General features: G+C 48.7%; 3 protein-coding genes across 7 annotated transcripts in view; 1 reads left to right on the top strand and 2 right to left on the bottom strand.

Annotated features, from left to right (window-relative positions):
- Positions 1 to 7,931, top strand: part of LOC148646872 (latent-transforming growth factor beta-binding protein 3-like) — a 54,324-nt gene extending 46,393 nt beyond the window's left edge. Inside the window, exon 19 of the mRNA XM_088609383.1 lies at positions 4,275 to 7,931. Coding sequence (XP_088465509.1) covers positions 4,275 to 4,429 — 155 coding nt within the window. The 3' untranslated portion in view covers positions 4,430 to 7,931. The remainder of the gene's footprint in view (positions 1 to 4,274) is intronic.
- LOC148646869 (NLR family CARD domain-containing protein 3-like) overlaps positions 1 to 21,722 on the bottom strand; it is an 823,351-nt gene that overhangs the window by 333,791 nt on the left and 467,838 nt on the right. The window lies entirely within an intron of this gene.
- LOC148646873 (thiosulfate:glutathione sulfurtransferase-like) lies at positions 11,797 to 16,472 on the bottom strand. 2 transcript variants are annotated; one of them, XM_088608993.1, is made up of 3 exons: positions 16,161 to 16,472; positions 13,837 to 13,962; positions 11,797 to 12,059 (listed from the first exon to the last, which is right to left on the bottom strand). In XM_088608993.1, the coding sequence occupies exons 1-3, from the start codon at positions 16,171 to 16,173 to the stop codon at positions 11,812 to 11,814; spliced, it is 387 nt and encodes a 128-aa protein (XP_088465119.1). In that variant the 5' UTR covers positions 16,174 to 16,472; the 3' UTR covers positions 11,797 to 11,811. The 2 variants fall into 2 exon arrangements, with proteins under 2 accessions (XP_088465119.1, XP_088465118.1); XM_088608992.1 differs by lacking the exon at positions 16,161 to 16,472 and adding an exon at positions 15,689 to 16,140.

Consider the following 21,722-nt stretch of genomic DNA (forward strand, 5'->3'; position numbering starts at 1 on the left):
ATCCAATTTTATCGGCGAGCTAGACTGCCTGTCTGTGTGCTCTAAGATACAATTAAAATCCCCTCCCACTATCACGTCTGTGCTGCATAACAATAGGGGGGAGAGTGCCTTGAGTAGCTCCACCCTTCCTCCTACGTCAGTAGGGCAATACACATTGATTAGCCGCAGGTTAACGGTCCCCCATTCCACATCCACACACAGCAACCTGCCATCTATGACCCTCTGAATACTTTTCAATTTGAATGCCCATCCTTTGAAAAGAATGGCCACGCCAGAGGCTCTGTTGTTATTGTCCCCTGACCAAACAGAAGGCCCTTTATCCCACCTATCTTCAAAACTTTTATACCTCTCTTGATAGGCTAAAGCACACTCCTGCAACATCAACAAGGAGAAACTATCACAAGGAGAAACTATCACTATCCCGCTACAAGGAGAAACTATCACAGTGGCTGTCCTTGCAGTGTCTGTACAGGTCAGTAGGAGAGTGGTGGGAGGAGGTGAAGGTGAGGACAAGGGCCTTTTTCATGGCTGAGGGAAGGAAGGCTGCTGCCAGACGGAGAGGAGTGCTAGCCAGGAAACAGAGGCAGCTGCAGCGTCTCTACACGATGCTGCACAGTGGCTTCGATGTGCTCGAGGATATCGCCCTTTTAAAAAAGGACATCCGGAGCATAGCCGAAGAAAGTAGTCGAGGAGTGCTGTTAAGAAGCAGAGTGCAGTTCTTGGAAGAAAATGAGAAGTGTACTCGCTTCTTTTTCAGGAAAGTGGTAGGCTCCAAGACTGTCATGGAAAGTGTAGTTGATGAGGAGGGACGAGAGAGAACAGAGCCGAGTGCCATCCTCTCCTGCACCGAGGCCTTCTACTCAAGACTGTACAGCTCTACAGAGGTAAAGGATGAAGATATTCATTTTTTTACCTCAAAGCTAGAAAACATTTTGAGTGAAGAAGATAGGGAAGTACTTGAGAGGGATTTGACAGTAGAAGAGCTGAGACAGGCTATGGAGAGCTTACAGAAGGGGAAAACTCCGGGTGCTGACGGGCTCCCTAAAGAATTTTATTGCACCTTTTGGGATCTGCTTCAGGATCCGCTACTGCTCCTATTCGAGGAAAGCTACAAGACAGAATTGCTGCCTGACTCCTTAAGAGAAGGCACTATCTCTCTCTTGTTTAAGAAAGGAGCAAAAAATGACATAAAGAACTGGAGACCCCTCAGCCTGTTAGGCGTGGACACTAAGATCCTGTCCAAAGCCCTTTTCCTGCGCCTACAAAATGTAGTGGCCTCACTGGTAGGGAAAGAACAGACTTGTGGGATAGCAGGACGCCTGATGAGCGACAACCTGGCCTTGTTGAGGGATGTCTGTCTGTACTCTGAGGAACGCTCCCTCCCTCTGTGCATTTTAGGTGTAGACCTAGAAAAGGCCTTTGACCGCCTAAACCGGCAGTACTTAACATCGGTACTTGAGCACATGAAGTTTGGCCCCATCATGAGAAAGTGGATTAACCTGCTGTACACAGGTAGCAACAGCAGAGTCATGGTTAATGGCAATAGATCACGCACCTTTGAAGTCTGTTCAGGGGTGAGGCAGGGCTGCCCATTATCCCCCTTGTTATTCGTTTTGGCTATGGAGCCCTTAGCCTGTGCCTTGCGCCAGGATCAGGCCATTAATGGGATACCAGTGCCTGGAAGTGGGGGAGGAGAGGTAAAGACATCTCTATACATGGATGACGTCACTCTGCTCCTCTCTGACAATGCCTCAATTAGCAGAGCTCTGCAGTGCTGTGATCGGTTCTCTTTGGCTTCCTCCGCAAAAATTAACACATCTAAGAGTGAGATTTTTTATCAGAACTGGAGGGAGCCAAAAGAAGGACATGATCTCAGGCTGCAAGAGAAGAGAATTAAGGTCCTGGGGGTGTATTTTGGAGAAGAGATGGGAACAGTAAATTGGCAGAACAAATTGCCAATCTTAAACAAAAAACTGATGCAATGGAAGGACCGAGACCTCACCATGACAGGGAAGGTGCTGGTCATCAAAGCCGAGCTCTTGCCTGTCTTGAATTTTCTGGCTTCTACCTTCCCAATCCCACACCGTGTTGCGGCGGTGCTGAGGAGATTGATGTTTCAATTTCTATGGGGTGGGAAGCAGGAAAGACTCAGAAGGGAAATAATGTACAGGCCGCTACCCTCAGGGGGGAAGTCTGTCCCAGATATTGCTACGAAGCTGCTGTGCATTTTCCTGGCCTCTGTGCTGAGAGGCTTTGCAACAGCACCTGCAGCGCGTACCTGGACTTATTTTTCCAGGCTCTGGGTAGGTAGGGAGGTGTTCAGAGTGTGGGGTGTCAGACCCAAGCTGGACGTCCCACTCTCTGACACATGCCCTGCAATTTATGGGACAGTTAAAAGTTTTCTAAGATCTCACCCAATTGGCCATATTCCCCTCCGAGATGTCAGCGTCCAAAAACTGGAAGATTTCGTAGCACCCCAGAACAATAGGCAGACCCCTGTGGGCATTTTAACATCAGCCCAAACAAGGAAGGTGTGGAAACACACATCCTCTAAATTTCTGTGCAACATTCACAGAGATTTAGCCTGGAGTGTCGTCCACCAGTGCTTACCGGTACGAACTTTCTTGTACCGTAGGGGCCTCACCCCCAGCCCTCGCTGCGTTAGGGTGGGCTGCGGCGAGGAGGAGACTGTGACCCATCTCCTGTGGTCCTGCTTTTTTGCTAAGGCCTTCTGGGCACAGTTTGAAGATTGGTTGCAGGCTCTCTCGCCCCAATTTACCCTGACCGCTGCTTTCATCATATACGGCATCTCTCCTGTCAAACTTCCCCCTGACGTGTTTGACAGGATCTGGGCCGTGGTGAACAGTGGGAAAGACGCCCTGTGGAGAGTGAGGAACATGGGGCTGTTCAAAGGCATCGAGGTCCCAGTCAAGGCAGCAGGTAGCCTGGCCCTGTTCATCACCCGAGAGAACTATTACCTCAGAGATCTGTGGAGAGAAGGGAGGGAGGAAGCAGAAAGTCTGTGGGAAATAGAGAGCATAGGTCAATATCTCAAGAAACTGTGAAAAACATTATCATGTTTAAGTAAAGAATGTGATTTGCACCAGAAAAAAAGAAAATTGTTGCTATGTAACTGTTACCGTGTCAAAATGTAATGAGATGTGATCATATATACTGTTTTAAGTATGTATATTAATGTAAAGCTTTCTGATTTGTGATTTCCTGTATTTTTTTGTGAAAAGAAAATAAAGTTCTTAAAAATCGAATCTCTCCTTTTTAAGTAAAGAATGTGATTTGCACCAGAAAAAAAGAAATTGTTGCTATGTAACTGGTACCGTGTCAAAATGTAATGAGATGTGATCATATATACTGTTTTAAGTATGTATATTAATGTAAAGCTTTCTAATTTGTGATGTCCTGTATTTTTTTTGTGAAAAGAAGTTCTCTCCTTCCTCCCTTCCCATCATTCCCCCTCTTGCTGCGTCCTTTCCCATCATCCATCTCTCTCTCCTCTCTTTTGGCCATAGTGATGGCAGAACAGTGCTCCAGCACTTAAGAGACCTTCCACTGAAACAGGGGTCAGAGCAACTGGGCTAGACATCCCCCCCCCACCAGGCTCTCCCAACACAAACAGCTGCTTAGTTTTGGATTCATTTTGGACCGAAAAATGAGCTTCCTTCTGTTATTGTCCCAGATACCGAAATTTACTTTGCAGGCAGAATCAAGAAAGCACGCAATACATTTAACACCACATGAACCCATTACCTAATAAGAGACATGCATTAGGAGATAAAATATAAATATAAATAAAATATGCAATGATTTTTTTTCTCCAAATAAAGCAGGTTTATAGCTGTGGGAATAAAAGATAGCCTAGTTGTACTGCACTTGAATCGAGGTGGTCTAAATCGATAGATCTGGATGGAAGGTGTCATGTTGTTCGAAATGATCTCCGCTGTGTAAGGTGATGACGGGCGGTGATTGTACTGGTCTTCTGCGCTGCTTGTTTCTGCCTTCTGTAGCTGTTTTGCACCAGCGATGGTGCTGGTCTTCACAGTCCTGCTCAGTCTGTTTTTGCTGTGTTGCATGTATTCAAGCTACCAAACCAGGCCCCCCTGCAGTGACTGTTGGGACGGGTTCGGTGGAGTCTAAAGTTAGGGTTGTGGGGACACACATTTGAAAGAGCAGAGAATTCCTCGGGAGGTGGCGGTGCCAAATGGAGTCGCTGACACGTGTTCCCCCCCCCCCTCTCTCTCTCTCTCACCTCCCCCCAGACATCGACGAGTGCGCGGAACTGAGCGCGCGGGCCTACCCCTGCCAGAACGGCCGCTGCGTCAACGTCCCGGGCTCCTACAAGTGCCTGTGCAAGCAGGGCTTCAGCCACGCCGCCAAGCCCAACGTCTGCGTGCGCCGCGGCCGGGCTCCCTAGCGCCCCCCGCTGGGCGCCTGCGCTCTCTCTCCCCCTTGCCCCCCCCCCGTCTCTCTCTGTCTCCATTCCCCCCAGCTCCCCTCTGCCTTCCCCCCACCCTTCCCCGAGGCTCGTCCAGCTCACGGGTCTCCCAGCAGGTCATTGTCCTTCTGCTTCCAGTCATTTCCCAGCATTCCTGCGGCAGGGTGCCTCTGGGGCCCTGCCGAGACGAGGAGGAGGGGAGAGGTAGAGTTCACGGGCGACACAGATTCCCGGCTGTCGTCGTGTCGGGGAGGGGGTGGGACCGGGACAGAGACACCGAAAAGCCCGCACACAGATTGTAGCATCCGCCCCAGGTACCTTATTTAAAATGGCCGACTCCCAGAAGGCTCTGCCACCCGGCGTCCTGATTGGCCGCCCGTCCGAAAGGAGCCGTCAGCAGGGCGAGTCGACTCGCGCATCCCCGCAATCCTGACTGAACTCGAGGCCTCTTCCTAACTGGCTGTTCTCCTATCGTCTCCCGGACGAGTGAAGCAAAACCGTCTGGACGCAGCGCAGACGTCTTGTACGACAGACACCAAAAACATGAATAAATCGCATTTCCCAGCCACGTCCGACAACGCCAAGGGGCGGGACTCACGCTTTCCATTCAGTGCTTCCGTTGGCGGATTTCTCTTTCTGCTCAAGCTGACCCCCCACAGTCCCCCCCCCCCTCCGAGACCAGTGCAGAGACTGAAACAAAGACCCCCAATAAAAAGGGCTGCTGATCCCTTGGTCAAATAAGTTTGTTCCCCCCTCCCCTTGTGACCTTAAAACATCGAGGACCAAGATTGTTCCTTCGTGTGCCGGACGTTACCCGTTGGTGCCTTCTCTTGAAAGACTCTGAAATCCCAGGCCCCTATCGGAGGTTTCGGAAGATCCGCGCAGCTCCGGGGGCTCGGACCGACTTTTCAGATCGGCGGCGGCAGCGTCCCCCCCCCCTCCCCCAGTACTGACGGACTGAAATCGCCCGATTCCTTCAAAACCCGGCCGCCGCGAGCACAGAGGTAAAAACGAACAAACGTCCCAGCTCTCGTCCGGGCAGGTCGTAGCGCTGTCTCGCTTTGAGACAAGAGCTGCCCTTTCCTGGCCACCTGGGAAAAAAAATTGGACTGGAAGCTCGACTCCAGAAATGATGGTCCAGGTAAAAGAGAGAATTCCGAGTTTTTAGGAATTCTGGCGCGGGACGAGGGTCACAGGATGTCCTGACAGTTGGTCTACTAAGTCATCTTGAATCGCCTGTTTTATCGTCTCTCAACTGGGCGACACTTGTAAGTTAATCAAGGAAGCAAGTCACCGGTTCAATTAAAGGGAACTCGAGTCTAGCTGGAGGGATGCTGTATCTTCACTTTTGTTTTTTGGTGCCAAATGATCTTTTAAGTGCTTTATTTAAAAAAAAGTCACCTTATTAAAAGGATCTTGGTTCGAGTAAACATGGTGTTTCGCCATCGCTGGATTCCAAGCAGTGAATTGGCGAAACTCTTCAGGACCGGGGATGAAGACCTGGCTTTAAGGCAAGACGTGCGATTTCTTGCACCTGAGACAAGAGCCCTCAAAAACCAAAAGAGATTTCTTATACTTTACTAGCACTTAAAGAATGCCAGGGCGCTTGATAATTCAACACGTTGTTTCCTGTCTTTGGTACAACGAGAGTCACCCTTTGGGAACTGTGACCTCATGCACACAGAGGCATCAGAAGTATGTGGACTTTGTGATTCTTACTTTCCGACAGATATGCATAGTTTTGAAAACCACTGAATTACTTATTTTCAGTTGGTTTTGTAACCTTTTTTTTATTTTCAATAACTGATCGATGAAAAAAAATGTGTTGCAGTATTTACTCAGTTGAGCACAGGTGTCATGCTTTTTTAAAATATAAATTTCTTTCAGTCTGAGGTCAGCTTTGTAATACTTATTTCTCTCCTCTCAAACCACGCTGCAGTGGATTGCTGTAAAAGGCATTTTGGGGCAGCTGCTCTTTACACTGCAGTGCAGACATCCTAGACACAATCAGGAGTTCCAATGGGCAACACGAGCATCAACATTTCACTTAGAATAGGGGTGTCAGGACCTGCTCTAATTATTTAACAAACAGGATAATGACAGTGCTCCTAACGAGGCTCGGAGGTGTACCAACGTGTACTGTAACCAACTGTGAAAGATCTTAAGAAACGAAAAAAACCTTTATTAGTTCAATGAAGTCCATAATGAGGTTAATGGGTTGACTTACTGAGTTTGGACCTTAAGATAAATAGATAAGACTTTATTGATCCCAAAGGGAAGTTGATGTGTTACAACAGTCTAGCCCAAGACAAGCAAAAACAGACATCAGAATAGATGAAAAATTATACAAAATAAATAAAAATAAATACATAGGTGTGTGCAAAATATGATGATCATAGTCACTGTAAAAACAATAAAATTTGTGCAAATATGGTTCATTCAGATTGTTCAAAAAGTACAATGGAGCACCATGCTGTCCATAGATTAGCAGATGAGGGGCTAACAGTCCTAGGGCAGCGTTATACACCCTGACAGCCGCCGGGAGGAAAGACCTGCGGAAACGTTCCCTTGAGCACCGTAGCTGGAGCATCCATGCATAAAAGCAGAACACACCACACTCTCCAGGAATCAGCTTTGAGACTCGGGGTGCCTTCAGTTGTGTTTTCAGTTATTCTAGCAATTTGGGATGTTATCCATGCAAGGGCACTCTGATGAGGCTTCTAAACCTTTAATTTACCTTGCAGCCGAGTCTTCGAATACTCAAGGTGAACTATACAGTACATATGCAGCCAATAGGAAGTATTGCAGTAGCTGTTCAATTGCATGAATCAACCAGGCCTAATTGACAGGCAATCCCTCATCATGAACATTTTTTTGCTCTTCTCTGCAGATCATGATAAAAGGCTGCTTTTTTGTACTGCAGAGCACAGATCCTTTGTAATCCACTGTAAGCTTAAAAAAATCGGTTTTAATTGCCCCTAACGGTAAGTGATCCGGACTGTTTCCACACCAAGTTGGAAAAGTACTCAGCAGAAAGCCTGATGGAGAATAATATCTCTAGCGTTTGAACAACTGTGCCTGTCTCCTGGGTTGTTTTAACGCACAGCATGTGAAATAAGAGTCTCGTCTTTTTTCTTACTCCTTCTACTCTAGGGGAGAAGCCATAGGCAAGATTAAAAAGATCCTGTGAAAAGATGGCATTTCTCTTCTGTGTTCTCTTGCTAGATCTGCACCTTAAAAATCTGTAAAACTTGCTTTTAAAAACATTGTTAGCAGCCTAAAGCTGATCTGCACCTGTCACAGACAAAGTGAAATGCTGACTTTGGAAATAAAGGGCATTTTGAATATTTTTTATGCTGCATTTCTATATGGGATTCCTACTTTTTTTTTTTACTGCTCCCTCTCGTTAAATCTTCAGTCTTATTATTGACTGTTAGACTTGCACTTTTCCACGTTTTTGCCAATAAAGTGTCAAAATACAGCCCGTGTCTTCTTGCAAGAGTCTGCCGTCAGTGTGTCGCTTAAAGTAACGTAAACAGAGCTAGAAGCACAGGAAATACAGTGCAGAATATTGGAGCTACTGCATGAGTACAAGACAAAGGACAAACCCGCAGCCCCACTGGAGACTCAGCAGGTGTGAGCCTGGCCAGTACCTGGAGGGGAGACTGCTCCTGGGAAAGCTGAGGCTGCTGCTGGAAGAGGTGTTAGTGGGGCCAGCAGGGGGCGCTCACCCTGCGGTCTGTGTGGGTCCTAATGCCCCAGTATAGTGAGGGGGACACGAGACTGTTAACAGGCGCCGTCCTTTGGATGAGCAAGGCTGGAGGAGGGCCGCCTGAGACAAATGCGGGCAAACGCGAGACAATTGTGGCTCTGTGGCTTGTCGTGAAGGGCGCTGGTCTGTGGTCGGCGAGAGTCTGGGTTCACATCTCCCGAACGGACTGTGGTCGGCGAAGATCTCGGTTCAAATTGGCTATACATCTCTTTGGTGGCTCTGTGGTTAAGGATCTGTGCCTGTGACTGGAAGGTTGCCGGTTCAAAAACCTGACACGGACCCAGACGCCTGTAGGACGAGGAAGCGTACGGAAAGAGGGTGCTACAGCTGAAATCGAGCTCCCCCCCCAGCTGTAAGAGCGCCCCCTAGGGACGACATCCGAGCAGGCAGGCTGCAGCACCATCAGAGTGGCAAAGGAGCAAGTTGGAGGGAAACATTTCATCCTGAGGAGAGGAGATCATCTTATTGATCCGATCCCTTTCAACCAACTGCTGAAGGCAACGGACTTTAGTCAAACCCTTAGCTAGGGTTAGGATAATTAGAAAACATGGAGGATGTTTGATGGCATGGTTGTGTTCTAGGACGGAAAGGATTTTTAGGAAAAGTGATATTTCAATATCATCTTCACAATTTGTTTCTTGCCCATATGGCTCTCTGCACTGCTTTGCCCTAAATGGGAATGATGACTTAAAAGCAAAAGTTTGAAAGAAAAGGCTTCAGCTTTTCAAACTGTTGCATTTGGCATGTAATGCACTGGCATTTTTAACAGTTACAGCTAATATGTATGGGCTATTCCTGACTCTTAACCTATTTAACCCTGAAACAATGCTCATGGAGAACACCGTTCAACACTGCAATTTCTAATGACAGAATACTCTTCAAAAAAGAAAAAAATTAGCCAAGTTCAAGGCCTAAAGGCGATTTAAAAGAGGGGGGTTTCAAATATTAGAAAAGCAAGACGTTAAAGGAAAGTTGGCAGAGCTTGCAATGAACCGAGGGGGGCAGAGACAGGGGGAGGAAGGTTATACTTCAAAAGCAGAACGTCTCCCACGACGCTGAAGTCCAAGCGGAGCGAAAGTTGGGACTAAACCTATGGAAACCCGTTTCTGCCAGGGAGTAAAAAAAAAACACGCTATGGTATCTCAGAATTGCGACTTTATATCTCACATTTGCGACTTCGAAAAAGCCCATATTTCATTGTCCTCTTATTATTGGAACGGATTCGGGTTCTAGGGCTTGTGCCCTCGCCTCTCCCACCCTACTAAGTCGCAATTCTGAGATACTAAGTCGCTTCCATACTAAACGGCTCGAGCAGACTAATGAAGGAAAAAAAAAAACTCGGGAAGAGAAAGCAGACAGCGCACCAGGACTCAAAGATCCAAAGATGGGAAAACCTACCAGGGGAAAAAAAAAAGAATATAGAGAACCAGCAGGAGAGAAAGACAGAAAAAAAAACGTCGCAACAGATCCGCCCCGACAGCAGCCACCAGCTCAGCTTTCCGACACGCCGCGCAGCGTCGGAGAAACACCGGATTGGGATCCAGAGGAGGTAGAGGGTGAAGGTGTTTTTTTTTAAAAAGAGAGAAACCGCACCAAGCCCAAAGTAGAAAGACCCTTGAAAAACAGAAAACAGGGCCGGCTCCTTCTCAACCACGACGTGTCTCGTTTCTTTTCGGTATTGAATACAAAACGTTCGTTTTGTTTTGTCAAGCCTGTCGAACAAAAACAGATGTCCAGAACGGAAAATGGGTTTATTTCAGTTCCAGTTTAACAATCTAAAATAAGGACGTTTTAGCATCTCCAGACCTCGTGAACATACACACTGCTGTGCAGATGTCTGGGATATTTTGCATTTGGTAATTTCAGGCTTAAAGAGACTAAAACCGTGTCTTGGATCTAGTTTCTCTTTGCTGTGAAGAATCATATTACATATAGATAAAATTTAAAGGCGACATTCCTGCTAGAAGCTAAGAGCTTCACAGCCTAATTGAAGACAACAGTGTTGACCGATTAGCAATATCGGAAGGCTCTGTAGTCAAAGCAACACGAATCTTCATCCTATTCCTTCCGGATACGGCGCTCAGGAAGTTCTTCTACTTGTTGGGGCAGCTGTCCTGGGCTCGTGAATTGCGGTTTCTCGTTAATTGCTGAATGCGCTCGTGAATTCGGATTACACCCTGCCTCTGGTATCGCCTACTGCAATTTCATGCTTCATGCTTCATGCTTCATGCTTCATGCTTCATGCTTCATGCTTCATGCTTCATGCTTCATGCTTCATGCTTCATGCTAACAGACTGTCCTGACCTGTGTTTCTGCAGCCCAGCCAGAAGCCTTTTAAATTTTCTAAACTATGTATAGAGAGGAGAGGACGCTGTTAATGAGGACTCCCGCCTACGAGCCAATTAAATCAGATGGTTAAAGCCGGTGAGATCAGCCACTGCAACACTTTCTGCTGGCCGCTCATTAGTAGTTTATCTCGTGACCACGTCGTTAAGCAGTCTTGCCGGAGGGAATTTGAGATTTAACTCGATGATGACATTTGAAACCTAGTTTTCCCCCACACACCGAGCAGCAGTACTAGATCGTTGCTGTTCAAAATGCTAGAAAACTCGAGTGAAACTGTTACAGTAGGTACATTTTTGACGCTGAAAACGTTCATCTGCTATTGTGAATTAATGACTATGAGTTGGCTTCATCTGCTCTCCTCCCCACTGAGAGCTGGGGTGTGGGGAGCGGGATGGCACCTAATCCAGGTGGGGCTGCACACTGGTGGGGGTGGAGGGGATCCCCATGACCTGTAAAGCGCTTTGAGTGGAGTGTCCAGAAAAGCGCTATATAAGTGTAGGCATTTCCACAGCAGTGTGTGTGTTGATCACTTTCGCTAGGTTGCAAGTTCGGAATACGGAGATCCAAAAACCCACAGGGTTTTTATAGCGATGCGGGCAACTTCAGCACCTCTCCTTCTCTGCCCACTCCTTTTATCCGCCAGCATAATTCCGGGCCCTGAAAGTAACGAGAGAGAGAGAAAACGGCCTCAGTTACGAAGGACTCAAGAAGCAGCAGGAAAAAACACCAGGTGGCGTGCACTGTGATGCACTGCAGAGCAAGTTTCCCTTAAAAAACTTCAAATACCGTTTCCTCTCAATATTATATCCTGGTTTCCCTGCCGAAGATGAACTGAATTCGTTTCATCACTACTTAGATGACATAACTGCAATAACAACTTTCAGTCATCCCAGGAGCTTAGCCTGAACTGACCCGATCGGTATTCTCAGTGTCCACCAGTAGGAGGTGCTCTTCCCAACACACCTACTGGTCATCCTCACCCTGGGAGAACCCTGATCTTTCCCGGGGGAAACTCCAAGGAGACCCCGGCTCCAACTCATAAACCAAAGCTGTCGGGAGTACTTCCTGGCGTCGACCAGTAGGAGGCGCCCTTTATCACCAGCGCCAGCAATTCCTCATCGACACCCTCTAATCCAGTGACAGGGTGCTGTCGGACGGGGTGATCCATCCTAGATGTGGCTTGCTAATCAATTAATTACCAAATCGAACCAACATGATTAATTAATCAGATAGAAGGAGCAAATTAGCGGCTCAGCAGCTGATTGCAAGGCCTGTACTGAAATAGCTTTAAGAGGCACAGGGCGAAATGGATCGCCAGGAAAGCATAGTTCTCGAATCCGAGGGCGCGTGCTTTCTCTGTGGCCGTTGCTCCCCGGCGACCCATCTGACAGTGGAAGACGAGCCGGGGGGCATCCGGGGGGGGCTTCTGCACGCCGTACTTGTCCTGGAAGGCCGCTGGGTCCAGGGCCAGCTCCCGCTCCACAGCGCCCACTACAGGGCGGGAGAGGAAACGCGCCACTGCATTACAAACAGAACTGCAGAGCTGGGAGGTCAGACAGTCCCGGTACAGTACACTCCCTGGTATCCGGAAGAAACGGGGACGAGGGTGTGTTCTGGGTACAAGGCCTTTTTGGATAGACGAGATTAAAGGAAGCGGACACGCAGTGAGGCCGAGCAAAAGCTTAGGGCACCTTCACAGTGATATAAACCTGAAAGGAAGTCATGTAGGACATAAGGGAATGGAAATATAGTCAAACAGAACCAGATTCCATTTATTTAATTAATTAAATCATTGTTTTTATATATATAATTTTAAGTTAAGATCACTTTATCAGCCATATACAATTTCTTGCATTAGGAATGTGTCTTTCCACAGACCCCAGCTTGCTCTCCAGGAGACACACAGACAGGGAGAGAGAAGCTGGGGGTTAGAGCACAGGGTCGGCCATTTATACAGCGCCTCTGGAGCAGCTTGGGTGAAGGGCCTGGCTCAGGGGCCCAACTGAGTAGGATTCCTCTGCCGGCCACGGGATTTGAACTGGCAACCTCCCAGCCACAGGTGCAGATCCTGAGCCACAGAGCCACCACTCCACCCCAATTACTAATTTCATAAGTAATCAAATGTTAAATGAGTATTCATCATCCCCTGATGAAGCTTCAGTAACATCATAAATTAAGTGTGGGCACTTAAATATGAATTCACTTTTAATTTTAGTATCTAACCTAATAGTTAAAAAAAAAACAGTCCTTAAAACTAGGTTTTTGCTCATTTATACTTAAGACTCCTCAGGCTTCTGGGTGGAAAGTGAGCAAAACACTGCGATAGGTGCGGAACTTACATTATCACCCAGATTTGAGTTTTTTATTGGTTATTGATTTCTTTGATCTTTCTTTGAAGGGAGTTGACAGTATATATGAAAGACCCAGCTGTGCTCTAGCCTGTAAGAAACCCAGATGATGTTAGTCACGGTCTTCTGGCTCAGAATGTTACACATTTATTTTACACAAAGAGGTCAAAAAACATAAATCCAGACCAGGGAGGGGGCTTTAAAACTCCTCTGTCCCGGCTGCTTTCTAAGAAATGGCTGGATGCCATCCATCGGTCAAGACAGGAGGCATCCCTTTACACAAAGGGAGGTGGGGGTGTGGAACAAGCTGCCCAGTCCTGTGGTTGAAGCCCCTACCCTGGCTGCTCTCAAGACACAGCTGGATAAGATCCTCCAGTCGGGACAGGAGGCCCTTCTTTACACAGAGGGTGGTGGGGGTGTGGAATAAGCTGCCCAGCCCTGTGGTTGAAGCCCCTACTCTGGCTGCTTTCAAGACCCAGCTGGGTGAGATCCTCCAGTCAGGGCAGGGAATAGCCCTTTACACAAAGGGTGGTGGGAGTGTGGAACAAGCTGCCCAGCCCTGTGGTTGAAGCCCCTACCCTGGCTGCTCTCAAGACACAGCTGGGTGAGATCCTCCAGTCAGGACAGGAGGTCCTTCTTTACACAGAGGGCGGTGGGGGTGGGGAACAAGCTGCCCAGCCCTGTGGTTGAAGCCCCTACCCTGGCTGCTCTCAAGACACAGCTGGATAAGATCCTCCAGTCAGGACAGGAGGTCCTTCTTTACACAGAGGGAGGTGGGGGTATGGAACAAGCTGCACAGCCAGGCTGTTGAACCAGACACCCTGTTTATTGTTCAAGAATGGGCTCGATATGGCTGAATGCCCCCCCCTCTCGTTAGGACTTGCCTTGTGTTTTCAAGAGCCGGGCTGTAGGAGGCTTACCGGGAATGTGGATAGAGCCCGGAATTTTCCCCTTGTCCACCTCCTCTTGGGTGCGCACGTCAACCAGCAGCAGGTCCGGGCTCTTCCCCAGGAGGGCCTTGAGCTCGGAATAGGAGATCACTTTGCCTGCAGGGACCACAGACCCATGAGACCCATGTAGTTATCACTGAGCCTTTCAGGGCAAACTGTATCAGAGGGCCAGGCCAGCTCCTCACGTGTATTCCAAAACAGCACAGGCTGTCTCCCGCCCCGTGAGCACTTAAACAGCAAGCATGGAGTAGAATGGAAAAAATAATAATTTGCGTCTAACAATTTCTGTTCTATTCATGCACAGAACAGCAGCCATATCACCCTGCAACTCACAACTGGCAGCCCCACTGGAGCTCAGCAGGTGGGAGCCTGGTCAGTACCTGGAGGGGAGACTCCTGGGAAAGCTGAGGCTGCTGCTGGAAGAGGTGTTAGTGGGGCCAGCAGGGTGCGCTCACCCTGCGGTCTGTGTGGGTCCTAATGCCCCAGTATAGTGACGGGGGACACTAGACTGTAAACAGGCGCCGTCCTTCCGATGAGATGTAAATCCTGACTCTCTGTGGTCATTAAAAATCCCAGGGTGTTTCTCGAGAAGAGTAGGGGTGTTACCCCGGTGTCCTGGCCAAATTTCCCCCCTGGCCTTTACCCATCATGGCCTCCTCATAACCCCCCTCTCTGAACTGGCTCCATCACTCTGCTCTCCTCCCCACTGAGAGCTGGTGTGTGGGGAGCGGACTGGCACCTCATCCAGGTGGGGGTACACATTGGTGGTGGTGGAAGGGATCCCCATTACCTGTAAAGCGCTGTGAGTGGAGTGTCCAGAAAAGTGCTATATAAGTGTGAGCAATTATTATGATTATTATTAATTTTATTACAAAACTAAATTATTAACAAAATTAAATAGAAAGAGTGGTGCAGTGGTTAGTCTTGTTGCCTTGCAGCACCTGGGCCCTGGGTTCCATTCGTGGGCATCTATCTGGGTGGAGTTTGCACGTTCTGCCGATTTTTCCATTAGTTTCCTCCCACAGTGCAGACATGCTGGTGGTTTCATTAGTTTCTGGGAAAACTGGCCCTGGTGCAAGTGTCTGTGTGTGTCCTGTGATGGACTGGTGTCCCGTCCAGGGTGTACCCCGCCTTGTGCCCGTTGCTTGCTGGGATAAGATCCGGTTTCCCCGGCGCCCCTGACTTGCCAGAACCTGTTCGAAGCTGGATGGGTTCGTTTCCCTCGTCATTGTGGTGGAAAATGAACACCAGGGGGCGCTCGTCCCGGGTATAAAAATCACTGCCGTCCCTAAATCTTTGAGGGCGTGATGCTACGACACACTGACAGAGCGGTGGTTTAAAACAACGATTGATAACCCTTGCAGCTTCCGCCTCGACTTACTGGGATATGCGAACATTATTAATAAGCACTAATTTATGAAGACCACAATGATGCTCTTCTCTGAAAGGCGATGAAGACTGTGATTGTTAAGGTGAACGAGAGCAGTACGTTTCGCGGTAGGATTGCCATTCACAAGACTTCACCACACTGTACTACACCTGAAGAAGACTTCACAGCCGAAACGTTGCGATTCCTGTCTTCTCCTTCAGCCGGGAATAAACCTATTACTCGTTCCTTTGCAGACTACGCCTGCTGACGCGGCTCCCCACCTGAGCTACTGTGCCACACCGTGTGTTGAAGTCAGGAAAGTGCTCAGTCGCTCCCAGCTGCACATTAATTCAACAGCCTACCGTCGGAACTAGCAGAGAACTGAAATACAGCCGCTCTGGACCCAGGTGGAAAATTTGAGTATTAAACCGCAAAACGAAACGGCCGATTCACCTGCGGCGTTAAACATACAAATGCATATATACTTCAAGGTGGGTGGGAGTGATTTTTTTGGTGAAAACGTCTGAACGGGCGATCGGCAGCGGTTGTTCAATCTGAATGAGATCAAATCATAGTCCGAGCGAGCCGTGTTCACAGCCGGCGCCTCCTGCAACATAGAACTCACGTTATATCGCGGAAATACACAACTCCGGGCCAAGTTGACACAAAAATGCTTAAGATTTGTTGCCTCCTATAGCGACTGCCTCAAGCGATCGGGCCAAAACCAAGCCTTGTTCGTGCATATGTGGAATACAGGTCCGTCTGTCACAACTTCAGGGGTGAAACCCCCCCTCCGTTTCGCTACCGATCGCTGTCTTAGCTTCCGCCTGCAGTGAGGGAAGCAGCGGTTCGGATGTGTGAAACTCCCCGCCCTCCCCGATAAGTCCGAAATGAGGACACCGGCGTCCAACAGGGCGAGGCTAACCTGGGTCCGACATCGCGTCCGCGGCGGGTTCAGCTCCGGCAGCGCCCGTGTGTGCAGATAGATAGACGGTGAAAGCTGGCTCTTGGCCGTTTTCACTTGTTGCTGCTCATCCAAATGCCCTGCGGACTCCCCTCTCCTGTGAAACCCTGGTAACTACGCAAACTCCTGCTACCGGTTGGGTTGGGAGCTCAGGAAAGCACAGCGGACGCAGGGGGTGGGACGTATCGCAATTCCTCGCAACGCAGTAGTTTAAAAAAAAAACATCGCTAACTCATACAGCGCAGCGGTATAGATACATTCCGGTGTTTCATTGCTAACGATCCCCTGCTTGTTGGCGCCCTGGGGGGCAACCTTGTTGTGAAAGGCGCTATAAAAAATACATTGGAATATTGGTGCATGTAATGGGGTCTGTGTGGGTCCTAATGCCCCAGTATAGTGACGGGGACACTAGACTGTAAACAGGCGCCGTCCTTCAGATGAGACATAAAACCGAGGTCCTGACTCTCTGTGGTCATTAAAAATCCCAGGGTGTTTCTCAAAAAGAGTAGGGGTGTTACCCCGGTGTCCTGGCCAAATTTCCCCCCTGGCCTTTACCCATCATGGCCTCCTAATAACCCCCCCTCTCTGAACTGGCTCCATCACTCTGCTCTCCTCCCCACTGAGAGCTGGGGTGTGAGGGGAGCGGACTGGCGCCTCATCCAGGTGGGGGTACGCACTGCTGGAGGTGGAAGGGATCCCCATGATCTGTACAGAGCTCCGAGTGGAGTGTCCAGAAAAAACGCTATATAAATGTAAGCAATTATTATTATTGTTAATGTAGAGCTACATCAGGCTGTGGCCGTCAGATCTGCGCTCCAGGTTACAGCGGCACCCTGAGGTAATATCGCTTAGGTACCTGATGAACACCGCCCTGAGGTGCACTGATGTACTGTAAAAATAGGCACCCTGCGCTCAAAAATATTACAAAGAATATTTAACTTCTGTTAAAGTCAACTTTCAGACCGCTGTGCGCCTGGAGCTGGTTCATTTGCCGTGTTAAAGGGAGGCCCGTTGATTATTCGGTGTGCTTGGACCCGTCTTTCAATTTTACTCAGAAAATTGAGGGGGTTTCAGACCACTCCATTCGTCACAGTGGGAGAGTCTGGAAAAAAGAACATATTTCATCTTAAAGCGGCGCGGCTGCGATTGAATGTTGTTAAATGTAATAAACACACATTTTAACCCGCTAAAATATTACAGGTTGAACCCGTGAACAGGTAAAAAATAAAGAGATTAACAATTCCTTCTGATTTTAACGGTAGATGTTTTACGGTCATTTATGTCCAGCAAGAGTCGAAGGATTCGTGACAAGCCTAATTATGACTTTTTAGAAAACGGCAGAACTTTTTCAACACAAATAAGCGTGGCTTCTGGAAAGACAGGTTTCCCCTTGGTACTCTGTTCATTTACAGTTTATTTTTTAAAGGGGGACACAAACGATGTGTCTTTAAATGCAGCGACAAAGCTAAGTCTGGGAAATCTCTGAAAACGCCGGGTATCACAATATTTCGAAAAGCCCAGCACTTATTGTCTAACCGTGTAACCGTCTCTTCTACTGGACACCTGTTTTCATTCTACGTTTCTGCGGGATGTGGGTAATTTCACCCCGATCCCTTGCGCCCGCAATGACTTGGAAAAAACTCCAATCGCGGTCAGGGCAGGTGGCGTGAAACCTGACACCGTGTCCTAATCATATACAGTTCAGTTCTGATCCTTGTAGGTAAAGAAACCCAGTATGTTTATATCAAAGGAACAGGTAAAGGTTTATTCCATGCTTCAAAGAGAAGAAAAGAAACACTACACCCCAAGAATGCTCCACAGCCGAAACGTTGTGTTTTTTCTCTCATCTTTTCAGTGTGTAATAAATCCTCACTTGTTCCCGTGTCGCCAAGTCATGCTGACGCAGCTCCCTACTTCAACTATTTATATAAGATACTGACAGCACTGAAGTCCTGGGCTCAGTTCCAGAACTGGGGTGCTGTCTGTGTGGAGTCTGCGTGTTCTCCTCGTGTTCGTGTCGGTTTCCTCCCACGGTCCAGACATACTGGAAGGTGAAATTTGGCCCTGATGTGAGTGTCTGTGTGTGCCCTGTAATGGACTGGCATCCCATCCAGGGTGTACCCTGCCTTGTGCCCGTTGCTTGCTGGGATAGGCTCCGGCTTCCCTGTGCACCCTGAATTGGGAGGAGCAGTTAGGAAATGGGTGGGTGGATAGTGGCCTTCACACCTGAGATTACATCAAAGCTTGTATCCCTGGTTCTGACTGGTACAGATTTACATCAGATCAATCAGATTTGATCAAATCAGAACTCAAGATCACTTTATCAGCCATATACAATTTCTTGCATTAGCAATGTATCTTTTCACAGACCCCAGCTTGCTCTCCATGAGACAGACAGACAGGTAGAGAGAAGCTGGGGGTCAGAGCGCAGGTTCAGGCACTTATACGGCGCCCCTGGAGCAGTTGGGGTTAAGGGCCTTGCTTAGGGGCCCAACAGAGTATTGAGAATTCCTCTGCTGGCTGTGGGATTTGAACTGGCAACCTCCCAGCCACAGGTGCAGATCCTGAGCCACAGAGCCGCCGCTCCAAGTGGGAGCCTGGTCAGGGCTCAGGGACAGTGAATAGGCTACAGCAAGCGGTATCACCCAGGAGGCTTGGAGGAACTCTTTGTTGTGCGAATCCAGCCTTAACAACCACTTGCCAAGCAAAACAATTGGTAATCCCCATTATCCACAGTGCGCGGCTATTTTTATAGTGTCGGGGATCAAAAGGATCGGCATTGAGGGGCGCATTTCAGACCACAATGAAAGTCAATTGGAAACAGTGACTTGTAAAACCTCCAATTCACATCACAAACTAGAAGAAATCTGCAGGTCTGTGCTTCAGAACGAGGCAGCAGGACTTCCGGTGAGGTGAAGTGGCCCTGTGACCCTGTAAACAAGCAGGCTTGTGGATCCAGCTCTTCTAATCCAGTAGAAATACTGCTCAGACAGTTTCACTGACAAATCACCCTGCAGCTCCCCACTGGCAGCCCCACTGGAGCTCAGCAGGTGTGAGCCTCGTCAGTACCTGGAGGGGAGACTCCTGGGAAAGCTGAGGCTGCTGCTGGAAGAGGTGTCAGTGGGGCCAGCAGGGGGCGCTCACCCTGCGGTCTGTGTGGGTCCTAATGCCCCCAGTATAGTGACGGGGACACTAGACTGTAAACAGGCGCCGTCCTTCGGATGAGAGGTAAAACCGAGGTCCTGACTCTCTGTGGTCATTAAAAATCCCAGGGTGTTTCTCGAAAAGAGTAGGGGTGTTACCCCGGTGTCCTGGCCAAATTTCCCCCCTGGCCTTTACCCATCATGGCCTCCTAATAACCCCCCTCTCTGAACTGGCTCCATCACTCTGCTCTCCTCCCCACTGAGAGCTGGGGTGTGGGGAGCGGACTGGCGCCTCATCCAGGCGGGGCTGGACACTGCTGGGGGTGGAGGGGATCCCCATTGCCTGTACAGAGCTCCGAGTGGAGGGTCCAGAAAAGCGCTATATAAGTGTGAGCAATTATTATTATTATTAAATACTACTTACTGGGTAACTCTGCCTGCAGATCACGCTGGAACATTTCTGCTGGAACCTGAACTTATTGACTCGTACACCTCGGTACATTAGTCATCACAGGGACTAGTGAGCAGGAAGGGCTGCTTCACGTCGCAATGAGTGGGAACTCGAATGCGGGTTTGCGACAGATGGTACTTTCGCAAAGTTCACAACTTTGTGCTTAATTCAAAATTTTGAATTTTTCTTTTTCCTGAACGTCCACGAATTTATTTTGTTACGTAGATTTAATAACCCGTCTGAGAAATGGGGTCCTGTGGCTCACCCTTTAAATATGCAGGTGACATGGTTCGTGTTACAGGTGACCCAATCTCTAAGTGAGCAAACTTCCTTTGAACACATCACTATCCTTGAAAATCCAGCACTTTGGAAATAAATGTGACCCAAGACTAAAGAGCTTCTTTTTCAATGCTAAAACTAACAGTGGGCAAACTGCAGCCAATTGTACTCAATGGTCAGTCTACAGTGCCAGGATACAGCCCTATGCAGACGACACAATCCGGGGTTGAGCGAGGAAACACTGGGGGAAAAGGCAGGCAGGATTTGGGAATAAAAACAGGGGGCCGTGTCCAAGGAGTGCTGGTGGCCGGGGAAGGTGTAAGCGAGCCAAACTTTCGGAAGACCAGTCCAAAGAGAAGTCCACAACTAGGCAAAAGTCCATGGCCAGGCGATCCATCCAAGACAGGAGATTAAAAACGGGAACCGGGTCGGGACCGGCAGGGGGAATGGGAACAGGCACAGAAAGTTAAAAGCATAACGGAACCAGACGCATCAGGTCCCAGTCTCGCATGATACGGGGACCAGTGCAGAGCCCTGATTAGCGTCAGCGTCTGGCTTTTAAGGGGGAACTGAAAAGGGGCTGGAACCAGGAACAGGTGCAGGGAATGAGGCAAAACGAGGAAGGGCTGGAGCGCCCTTAAGAGGAGGGGTTTGCGATCGTGACATACAGAGGTTCTGGAGAGTTGTAAATACACATATTGCCCAGAGGCTCAAAGTGAACATAGACACCTCCAGTGGTGAGACCTGACAGTTACCTCCCTCCTCCAGGCTGTAAGTAAGCAGGGTGATCGTTTGCAATGAACCACGGACAAGCTGGGCACCAAACTCTCCCTTTTCACCCAGGAACTGAATCACGCCAGGCTAGCTAGGCCCACATCTGAGCATTATCCAGCAGAATCTTAAAATCATAGCGGACATCTTCTGTTTCTTGAAAGAAGCCAGGGCATTGGCTTCGACAGTATGTTCCACACCCCCGCTACTCTTTGTGTATAGAACTTCCCCCACCCCCATGTCATGACCTGAGGATCTCATCCTGCTGTTTCTTGAAAGAAGCCAGGGCATTGGCTTCAACAGCATATTCCACACCCCCACTACTCTTTGTGTATAGAACTGCCCCCCCCCTTCACCCAGGAACTGAATCTGCAGGCTATCTATGCCCACACCTGGGAAAGACAAGCCATCATCCAGCAGAATCTTAAAATCATAGCAGACATTTTCTGTTTCTTGAAAGAAGCCAGGGCATTGGCTTCAACAGCATGGCTGGGTTAGCATATTCCACAACACCGCTACTCTTTGTGTATAGAACGGCCCCCCCGTTTCACCCAGGAACTGAATCACGCTAGCCCATTTATCCAACATCTGGGGAAGACAAGCCATCATCTAGCAGAATCTTAAAATCATAGCGGACATTTTCTGTTTCTTAAAAGAAGCCAGGGCATTGGCTTCAACAGCATGTTCCACACCCCCGCTACTCTTTGTGTATAGAACTGCCCCCCACCCCCATGTCATGATCCGAGAATCTCATCCTGCTGTTTCTTAAAAGACGACAGGGTATCGGCTTCAACAACATGGCTGTGTAGCTGGTTCCACACCCCCACCACCCTTTGTGTAAAGATGTAACTTCTGTTCTGAGGTGTGGCAGGGCAGCCT

This window comes from Lepisosteus platostomus, chromosome 16 (genome assembly GCF_059453375.1).
Source record: "Lepisosteus platostomus isolate fLepPlt1 chromosome 16, fLepPlt1.hap1, whole genome shotgun sequence".
Taxonomy (NCBI): Eukaryota; Metazoa; Chordata; class Actinopteri; order Semionotiformes; family Lepisosteidae; genus Lepisosteus; species Lepisosteus platostomus.

Excerpts from the sequence above, each read along its gene's own strand:
- LOC148646873 (XM_088608992.1), bottom strand. The coding sequence starts at position 15,851 with ATGTTGCAGGAGGCGCCGGCTGTGAACACGGCTCGCTCGGACTATGAT. Across the intron at positions 13,963-15,688 it reads TTGTATGTTTAACGCCGCAG|GCAAAGTGATCTCCTATTCC; the intron begins GTGAATCGGCCG and ends TGGTCCCTGCAG. Across the intron at positions 12,060-13,836 it reads GGGCTCTATCCACATTCCCG|TGGGCGCTGTGGAGCGGGAG; the intron begins GTAAGCCTCCTA and ends CCCGCCCTGTAG.